We start from the raw sequence: 10,770 nt of genomic DNA, 5'->3' as shown, positions 1-10,770 counted from the left end.
TTTTTTTTCCCTCTTTTTTAGGATTTAGAATTTACTTGGGACTTCTATTTGTGCGTGTTTTTCTATCCAATCAGCAGTCGCCACCCAATCCCTAAATAAAATTAAAAAAAGAAAAAGAAAAAGAAAAGAAAAGAAAAGAACTTGTGTCTGTGGTAGTGGGCCCAAACGGCCCATTACACTGCATGCTACCCAGTAAAGTGATTAACACAGGCCGGCCCATTATGCTTTTTAATGGGCTAGTTATGAAGCACTCGGTCCAATAAGCCCACTCCCCAGCCGCCCTCCTAAATGGATTGGAGATTCGAGGGAAAATCGCAAAAAGAAAAATAAATAAATAAAAATAAAAAAATATCACCCTTAAAATATAATGGTAGTTTTAATTATACCATCAAACTTTCAATTGTAAAAGTTGAACCATTAATTTATACAAGTGTTAAAATTAGACCGTCAAATTTTCATAATTATAGAAATTGTAACAATTATATAAGTTTGATGGTTTAATTTTTATCATTTAGGAGTCCAATTATAAGTTTGAGGGTCCAATTTACAATATTTGTAGAAGTTTGAGAGCTTAATTTTTACAATTGAAAGTTTGAGGGTGCAAATGCGATTACCACCATACTTTATCAGTGATTTTTGCAATTTGCCCTTTAAAATAACTTTAAAATAATAAAAAAAGAATATTACTTGAAGGACCTCAAAGAAAGCTAGATTTGTTCTTTAAAATTAAGGAACTAAAACGAGACATTTTGAAATTTCATGGACAAAATGCACATATTCGAACCATATACTTGATAATCGCTAACATATATTACATGTCAGTTGAGATATGTTTGCTTTTATCTTAACCAATTAAACTATGTTAAAGTTATGAATATATATATTAATCACTACTTGACTTTGATGGAAACAATGACAACACTATGCCCCCAAATATTAACCTTTATTATTTGTTCTTTCTTTCGATACAAACTCTTGGAAAAGAAAATGAAGGGAAAAAATGAATTTTGTTCTTCAAACAATTAAATTACAAGTAAAATTTATTCCAACAAGCTTAAGAAAAAGAAAAAGAAACAAGAAACAAGAAAGCCAACAATGGCTACATTCTTCTCTCTATGTCTTCTCAATTGACCTTCTCTTTGATGTTATTGTAATGAGCAATGGGTTTGTTCTCTTTTATGTCTCTTTCTTCCTTAAAATTGCCATATTGTGGCTTAGCATTTTGGAAGGTCCTTTGGAGGTGGAATGATGGATTGGTTTGGTCCTTTCCCATTTTCCACCAAGAAAGCCATCTTTAATCCCCATGTTGTGTGCACTTCCAAATGGCAATGCATGAACCAAACTCCTACAAAAACCATCAACAACATTTACATTCACATTCACAAACAAATTTTTAGAGTTCTTGGATTTTCACTTCATTTTATAGTCTATACGATGAATGTTAAATCATCAAAAAATTGCAGAGATTCGAACATAAAATACAAGACTTTTTTCTATTACCATGTTAAATTACTGATTGATCTAAAAAATTAAGTTGATAGATGAAAGTAAATTTAATATTATATCTTCTAACACTAAGACTGTATGTATTAAATACTTGAAAAGGTTTTAATTAGATAGGTATCTCGATTGTTAATGTTAGATTTATTTTGTTCCTCTTGTACTTATAAGTTTTAAAGTCATATTTGATATCATTTGATATTTTATTTTTTGTTTTGTTTTTTTGAAAACTATGTTTGTCTTCTTATTGCTTCTTTATAATAGTTTTCATTTAATTTAAAAAAAACATTTGAATTCATAGTTAATTATAGAAAAAAAAATCAAAAACTAATTTTCTTTTTTAGTTTTTAAAACTTGATTTGGATTTTGAAAGCATCCTTAAAAGATAGATAAACAAAATCAACAAACTCGTGGGTGAAAATAATGTTTAAAAATTTAATTTTTTAAAATAAAAACGAACTCCCTTCCTCTAAAAAATTATCAAAAGAGCCTTAAGTTATAGATTTGGTTTTCAAATGGTAAAAAGTTTTAAGATTAATGTCTATTAAATATTTGAAAATGTTTTAAATAAGTCCTTCAACTTTTAACATTCTATTTGTAATTAGAAAGTTTTGATTCTCTTTATAGTGTGGAATTATTAACTTATTACATTGATCTATTAGACTGCATATTACAATAGTCTTTTTTTTTCCCCTCTTTTTTATGAAAATGTGTAACCATTTTGAAATTATTTTGTATGGCAAAATCAATTTAATGTTTTATTTTTAAATACAATTTTTATATCATTTAAATTGATTTTAAGTGTTTGAGAATAGATGAACAATAATTGTGATGTTTTCCCATACTTTTATTTATGGTGTAGTAAAAAATAATTAAAAATATGTGATTGTGATAAATCAGTCATGTACTTTTCTCAAAATAAAAATAAAATAAAATAAAAAGTTATGGACTAATAGAAGTATTTACCTGGATTATCAGCTCTAAATCTGATGGCCGTCCATCCACCGGAAGGCACTCCGACGGTGTTTCTCTCAACAGGGTCGACGAGATTGAACGACTTGGGGTCATTTTTAGGGTCATAATTTCCGATTCCTCTTCCAACCACGAAGAAATTAAACCCATGAAGATGAACAGGGTGGTTTTCTGCGGCGATGATCCCGGTATCTTGCAAAACCAGCTCCACCGTTTGGTTGAATTTCAGCTTATAAAGCTTGGTCCCTCTTGTAGTCTGCAAATTTGATGGCCCACTCCCAGTGTAGTTGAAAACATGAGGTGGGTTAGCAGGGAAATCAGTTGTAAAAACTCCATTGATGTTGAAGTAATGAGCTTGAAGTAAGGCTGTTGTTGGCATTACGAATGTGACATTGTTAATGCTGGCCACTGCTCGGCTTCCGTTCCCAGCTTTGCAGGTGGGACAAGGGTTGATCCCAAGCCCAACTGTGAAGAAAAGGTTATGATCAATGGTCAATGGAACTTGTGCAGGGTAGGTGTTCGAATTAAGGCTTCTGAGAGAATCTATGAAGTTGTTGGCAACTGGGGTTGCGTTTTGAGGAGGCGGGGCGGTTAACGTTGTTGTGGTAGTAGCAAGCGTGCCGGAGTAATGCAGCGTGGCCGTGGCGGTGTTGTTGTCAACTGTGATTGGAGAGTCCATGAAAGGGGAGGCTGCAACCAAGTACTTGCCAGTGGTTTGATCAGCAGTTATGAGGGCATTGGTGGTTTGGCCTGGGGCAATCACAATTGTGTCTGTTTTGAATGGTTTCACATAGGTAGCATCTACCTCCACAACTGTGAGCTTGTGCCCAGCAATCTTGAAGAAGAGCTCCTCATTGAGTGCAGCATTGATTATGCGCAGTAAGTAAGTATTTCCACTCTTGACAGGCAATGTGAAACTCCCTGAGGAGAAATATTGATATTAATTTCAAGTATGTACAATTCATTGTAGTCTTTTTAAGTTTCTGATGCATAATGGTTGTTCTATGTTCTGATTGATGTTGTACCTTGTGTAGAACAGTTTGAGATGGGTCCTGAATGACCATTGATTGTGTGAGCATCTGATACATTTGGAGCTAATCCTGATTTGAGAGCTTCATTGATCACGGCTTCGGTGTCGGATTTCCACCACTCAGCTGTAGAAGCAGGATCATGTTTTAGAACCTGGTAAAAAAGGACGCCAAAGATATATGTTATTTTGCTTTCAAACTTGCTTACCTAATACGACAACTACTTCTTTGTGAGGAGCTGGGAATGGATATGGCACACCGCGCTTGGGCAAGATGACCACAGCACCATGGACAGTCGCCCTCAGCCACAGAATATGTGCGTGCCAAAGAAGGGTGCCTCTTTGGCCAGTAATGGTGAAGTTATATAAATAGCTTTTCCCTGATGGGATGGGACATTGTGTAATGTATGCTGGTCCATCGGCCCAACCAGTTCGAAGCTGTCGAACTCCATGCCTGACCAGAAAAAGAAAGTAAGCAAGCATCATCCTTCACTTTCCTCTACAACTTATTACCAGTCATTCATTCTTAGGTTTCATCACATAAGAGAAGTGAAATAGAATTTTTGGAGGAAGGCTCACCAGTGAATGGAAAGGTTGTATTGAACATGGTTAACAACATTAATAAGTACTGTGTCATCTTCCCTAGCATAAATGGTAGGCCCTGGAAACTTTCCGTTGACGGTGACGATTTGCTTACTTGAACAGAGTTTGGTAGTATTTTTCAAAACCACCTGCCATTAACATATAGAATAGGAATTTGAATCCTCATGTACGTTGGATGTGTCCCAATTTCAGATTTTGTACACAGTAAAGATTGGGATCAATTGAAATGGTGGTAAAAAAAACCATATGATATGTTATCAGCTTTATGTTGATGTCATGAAGATCTTTAAAAGTTCTGTAAATTTCTGAAAGATGAATGAAAAACCTTTTAAATGTTGAAAAGGAAAGAACATGTTACTTTCCATATCAGTTTTTAACTACAAAAGTGAACAAGAACTTAAATAAAGCTGGGAATTGTATGTCAAAAGGGTCCTGCCTTTTGCTTGTGATTGGTATAAAAGAACCAGCACTTACATCGAATTTGTAATGCCGAACTCGGCATTCGACTAAAGCTGGGAAAATGCAGGCCACCAGAACCAGAACTCGAATTATTAAACCCATATCTCTCTCTCTCTTTTCTCTCCCTCTATTGTTTATTGCCTTGTTTTGATGTGGGGAATGAAGAATAGAGAAACCTCCCTTATATAAAGCTTAGCTGAAATGTCGTTTTTGCATGGTAGGTGAATGATAGAACTATAGTTTCTCTTAGGTCTCAAGATTTCTTGAGCAATTTTCTGCTGTATGTATCTCATTGATACCTTACATCTCACATAAAGTTTTTTTTTTCTTTTCCCCTGATGGACCAATCTTTGTAGTTCTGGAAGCCAAGAAACTCCCAGAGGAAACCAACTCATTCCTCTACACTAATGTATTAGGTACTGGTTGTTGCTTGTATTCTATGAAACAATTTGTCCATATTTTCAACATCATTCACATGTTAATTGAGATACTGCACGCTTCATATCGTTCTTGAGATGACCGGAGCGTTCTTCTCGAGAATGGTTTTCTAATACATATAGCTAATCAAAACTCAGGTAATTTAGATTTGTGAATGTATAATTACTGTAATTTGTGTTTCTCACAAGTATATTGAAAAATGTCAGTGGGAAGGAGGTGAATAATATGGTTAGAGAGAGCTTAGCTTTAGAGATTAGAAATAAAAATGCTTGAGATTAGAAATGTTTGGTTGTCATTTTCAGAGTTCTGGTAAAGGGGAAATGGAAGAGAAAGTGCAGAGATGAAGGTATGTTGCATTCTCAAGTAAGATAAAAATTGATATTTTGCAAAAGGAGAAAAAAAAAAAGATGAATGATTAATTGAATTTATCCACTGAATATATTTATATTATTTTATTGTTGAGAAATGGCTTTCAGGTCAGCTTCAAATTAGTAACCCAACTAATGGTTTCCATCTTGAATGCTTAAAATTAAACCATTGGTGGTGGGTTATGTATATCTTCTCTTTAATAAGTGAAAGAAAAGGTAATTTGAATTTTGAGTTATGGAGTTTGGAGTTTGAATTGGTCAGCAGTAGGTCTCTATCATGTTTCTTGTTGATGAAGTTTCAACCCATTTATGTTTGGATCTTATTTTAATAACCCTTTTAATGCTAAATGTATAGGCTATCATTTTAGGATTTTAATAAACTTCTTGTTATGGTTTCATTTGATTTGAAGGGGAAAATAATTCCTTCTTTTTTTACTCTGGGATTTGTATTTACTTGGGTGGGTTAATTTTAGTTTTGATTTTTTTCCCCTTAATCTGAGATTAACATTTTTGGGTAAAAAGTATTTTGGTCTCAATCTAAATTATTAGGTTGTGTTTGGTTTAACTTTTCAAGTGTTTAATTTAAAAAATAAGTCATTTTAAAAAATACTAAATTATATAGCAATTACTCAAAATAATTTTTGAAACAATTACAAAGTGTAATTTTAACTTTTTTTTTTTTATTTTTTTTTATTTTATCTAAAGAGATTAAATAATAATATTTTTTAAAAAAATATTTTTTTCTCTAGTCAATCCAAACGGACTTTTAGTCTATGAACTATAGTTCGGAACGATTTAGTCCATGTATTTTTACATTTGTAACAGTTTCATTTTTGAACTTTAATAAGTAACAAATTGGCTCATATACTTTAAAATTGTGTGGCAATTTAGTCTTTATCATAAATATTTTTTATCAAAATTAAGTGTCAATTTTTATTACCTAAAGACAAATAACATAGTTCAATTGACTTATAAGTATGTTAATAACTCGGAGGTTTGTGGTTTGATTTCTACTACACTCAATTGCACTAAAAAAATTTATTACATAACAACTCATTATTTATAGTTTATAAAAATTATGATCTCGAATTAGTTTATTGATCTACACGTATAAATTTTTTATTGTTAAATCCTAAAATTATTTTCACTATGGGGACTAAATTATAACAAAGTATAAAGTACATGAACCAAATTGTTATTTATTAAAGTTAAGGGACTAAATTGTTATAAGTTTGAAAGTACATAGACTTGTGACAACTAAAGTTAAAAAACTAAATTGTTATTTGCTGAAAGTTTAAGGACCAATAGTATTTTAAAAAAAAACATTTTTATTTTCTATAACTTAATTAGAGGTTAACAAAACATTAACACATCAATCATCCAAAATATGACTTCTAGATATTTAGAATCCAACCATAAAGTCACAAATCTAGGTATAACACACTAAATTTGTGTGACCGTACTTAAGTTGCCAAAAAAAACACTCAAATCAAACAGTAAAAACTAAGCTAAAGGAGCCCTAATCAAATAAGGCCAAAAATGGAAAATACTAGCTACCTAAAATGTTATAAATCTTGGAATTTACTGTTTTAAATTTTGTATTTAACAAAAATGTGGAAGTAAAAAATTAATAAAGAAATGAATTGAAAAAAAAAAAAAAAAAAGGTGGAGAGGTACAATACAACAAGATTGAAATGGTACAAATAAAAGATTAGATTTAAATTTATAGATATTTTTTAAATTAAGGTTGTGAAACAGTATGGTTAAATATTTTGTAGATTAATTCTAAAAGCCACAAAAGCCTCTATTTATTAGGAACACACCTATGCTTAGCCTCAAATCTCCCAAATTAATAGAAATTTGAGAAATTGAGGATATTAATTTAAAAAAAGACTCAAATTTAAAGCTCAACTTTATGAGATGGAAGTGTTAACTTAAATTGAATTATTTAGCATAGTAAGGGTATAAAAAGAATTCTGTAACTTTCTTATATACCTACTTTTGGCTTAACTTTAAAAATAAGAATATTTATCCTTTTTGTCCTTTTACATTTTCTCCAAAATTTCCTACCACTCTTCGATTTATGTGCCCTCAATCAATAGTTTATAAGTTTGGTGATTGATCTAAACAAAAAAAATAAAATAAAAAAATCATAAAACCGAAATATGAATGGAAGGATTCAAAACTGAAATTTGTATCTAGTTTTGAGAAACAAACCAAATATACTAGTAAATGATGAAATGAGGACGGTGAACGAAACTAGGGGTGTTCAGATAGTCTGACAATTCGAACAATTCGAACTATTCAACCCAAAATATACGAGTTGGGTTGGGTTAGGTTGGCAGCTTTGTTTTTGGGTTGGATTGGATAAAACATTTTCTATTTTTGTTGGGTTGGGTTGGGTCGTGAGTTGACTAAAAAAAATCTGGGTTGACCCAATCCAACCCGAATTATATATATATAAATAAAATATACTATATATATTTATCTTTGATTAAAATTTGATTACTTTTTATTGGTTAACTTGTGAATTTTAAATATTTTTCTTTTAAAATTATTATGATATTTGTCTTTATTTAAAGTTTACAATAAATATCTTAGATATTTGGTATTTAGCATTTAAATTTTATGAGATTTTAGTTATTAATCATGTGTTGTATATAAATTTGCATATTTTTAATTAAAAAGAAAAAAAAATTGTAACCCGACAACCCAACCCAGCCCAATCCAACTCAAATTTTAAGGGTTCGATAAGAGACTTTGTTGGGGTTCTTTGGGTTGCCAACCCAACCAACTTGGATTTTCGAGTTGGTTCAAAAAACATCTTTAACCCAACTCAATCCATGTACAACTCTAAACGAAACATCTTTTTTATGTTTAATTGGATTGAATTTTCAACTCAACTATTTATTATTATTATATATATATTTTCAATTGGATGGGTACTTTTGGGTGCTTGACATCTATCAAACCAATGAAGCACAAAAATCATAATATATTGGAATTAAATATGGTGAAAAATAATGAAAAGTTAGGTTAAGAAGAACAATCATGTTTGGGCTCAAATAGGTTATAGGTTTTGTCTAATACTTAAAAAATTGGTTGCTTTTAATCTAACTTTATCATCAGTTTAGGCAAGAGTCAACCTAGTAGTATCGAAGTTCGTACTTTTGTGAGATTTTTTTGTTGTACGGTCTGATGTCAAGAAAAACCTGTTTTTTAATTTCAAGTCCAATAAGTTTGGGGACAAAGGCCCGTCATGCTTAGTCTACTTGGGCCTATGGTTGACCCACTAAATGCTTGATGTAAGTAATATGCTATATTTAATACACAAAAAGATAATTTAAACAAAAACATGGGAATTTCCTATTTTTACCTTTTGAAACTAACTTGTTTTTAATTTTTTTTTTTAAAAACTATTTTTTAACCTCTTTCCTACTTTTTTTTAGATTTTAAGTGGAGGGTTCCACATAGTGAAAATACTATTTTGTCCCTCGATAAATGAATATTTAATTGCCGTCAATTTTACCTTTACCTAACTTATCTAACTCAACTTTTCAGTCTCGAAACTTAAGTTTGAAACCTCAAACTTCAGTTTTACATTTTGTTTTTCACAAAAAAAGCTATACTTGAGAGTCCCGATTTTAGAGAAACAATTTCTTTCCTTTTTAAAGTTCCTTTGAGACATTAAATATGTTGTTTGTTTCCATTCAAGTGGGTATGTTGTTTTCTATTTTTTTTTTTTTTTTTTGTTATTCTTGGGTAAGCGTAAGCCTAATTAAAAACTATGTTTTTAAAAAAGATTGCAATATCCAACCAAAATTCTACCCTATTTTGTCAAAGTTTTATAGGAAACATTGGAGAGAAAATTCCAATGACCTTTACCTGGAAAGTGTAATTTCTTGAAAAAAGAAAATGAATGATATTTCTCGGGTCAACTTTATGGGAAATCCTGGTAAGTCTTGACTACCAAGTCAACTTTACGGGAAATTTTACAATATTTTTATTTTTATTTTGACATTTTATTGGTCAACCAGTTCTCTTATATGAGTATTCTCTTTATTTGCATAATGTCTCTTGTGTATTTGTTTGCTAAGGTAGCATTTGGAAGGAGGATGAATGAGATTACTCAGGGAATAATCTCAGGGGCTTGGAAGTAAGATGTGACATTAGGTTTGAGAAATTTTTGTTAGAGTTGTATAAGCAAAATGGGATTGACCCAAACCATCATGACTCAATCCTAAGATGTTTATAGAAGTTTGGATCTAGAGTTCCTAATTATTTGATAAAGAATGACCATGAACTTAGTTTCTTTTTAAGCGGTCAGGATGCATGTAGACCCCCCTATCTATTCATCAATGAAACCTAAACCTATGGAAGTAATGACATAAAAAACCCTAGTTGCTCATACCAACCAAGCTTTCCATATTATTTAACCCAACAATCCTCACCCCCTTATTACCCCACACAACCCTCTTTTGAACAAAATTACGCATCAAATGATAATTTTTATGTTGATGTGGCATCACTAACCCCCTTGACCAATAATATTGCCCATGATTGTGTCAAGTCAGATATTCGATACTGAGGATATTGATATTGAGCTAGGATAGATATGCCTTTCAAACGAAGAGGTTGCATTTGCATTTTCACTCTTTGCTATACATTGAAAGTTCGAGCATGGAGTTGAAAAATCCACCAAGTCACTGTCGACGGTTAGTGTAAACACGATACTTGTCGTTGGAGGATTTGGGCTCGGAAGTTTAAGGATTCTACCTTGTTTAAGATATCTAGATATAACTATGTTCATACATGCTCTCAACAACTAATGGATCACGACCACCACTAAGCAAGGAGAAAAATAATAGGACATTTAATTAAGTCTAAGTTCACAAACGCTTGTAGGACCTATAGGCTGAAAGACATCATGCAAGGCATACGTGAAAGATGTCAGTATTAGTTATTCAAAAGTTTGGCAGTCTAAAGAAGAGGCCTTAATAATAGTCTGAGGTAGGCCTGAGGAGTCGTATAAACAATTACATGCCTATGGGGAAGACCTAAAGATAGATAACCCCCAGACTTTATACGAATTGAAGCATGATGAGGGTAGTACTTCTAGTACGTCTTCATGGCATTTGGTCTATCTATTTAGGACATTTATTTATTAATAAAATAAAAGGTGTTTATTCATTTATTAGTCTTGCATAACTTAATCCAATAAACTAAGATCCATGGTTATTTAAAGTAACTTGAATATTATGTGATAGACATACAATTGGATCGTGTTCAAGTAATAACCTAAAAGGTCTATAGTATATGGATAAGGTTGGATACCTTATCTTGGTAACACTATGGATATGACTCACTTTGTAAATGTTACAAGTGTTGTAAGTGTTACGAATT

General features: G+C 31.7%; 1 protein-coding gene and 1 long non-coding RNA gene across 2 annotated transcripts; one reads left to right on the top strand and one right to left on the bottom strand.

The window, feature by feature from the left end:
- Positions 1-919: 919 nt before the first annotated feature.
- On the bottom strand, positions 920-4,808 carry LOC120072697 (laccase-4-like). The gene is made up of 6 exons (XM_039025151.1): positions 4,577-4,808; positions 4,079-4,230; positions 3,709-3,953; positions 3,498-3,626; positions 2,467-3,393; positions 920-1,345 (listed from the first exon to the last, which is right to left on the bottom strand). Exons 1-6 carry the CDS (start codon positions 4,661-4,663, stop codon positions 1,215-1,217), a joined length of 1,671 nt encoding a protein of 556 aa, XP_038881079.1. The 5' UTR covers positions 4,664-4,808; the 3' UTR covers positions 920-1,214.
- LOC120072698 lies at positions 3,216-5,232 on the top strand. The gene is made up of 3 exons (XR_005480568.1): positions 3,216-3,355; positions 3,507-3,970; positions 4,918-5,232. It is a non-coding gene; the product is annotated as an uncharacterized LOC120072698 (long non-coding RNA).
- The last annotated feature ends 5,538 nt before the right edge of the window (positions 5,233-10,770 follow it).

This window comes from Benincasa hispida, chromosome 3, assembly GCF_009727055.1.
Source record: "Benincasa hispida cultivar B227 chromosome 3, ASM972705v1, whole genome shotgun sequence".
Lineage (NCBI taxonomy): Eukaryota > Viridiplantae > Streptophyta > Magnoliopsida > Cucurbitales > Cucurbitaceae > Benincasa > Benincasa hispida.
Note: the sequence above shows the minus strand (reverse complement) of the source record. Positions and strands in the feature narration are given on the sequence as shown.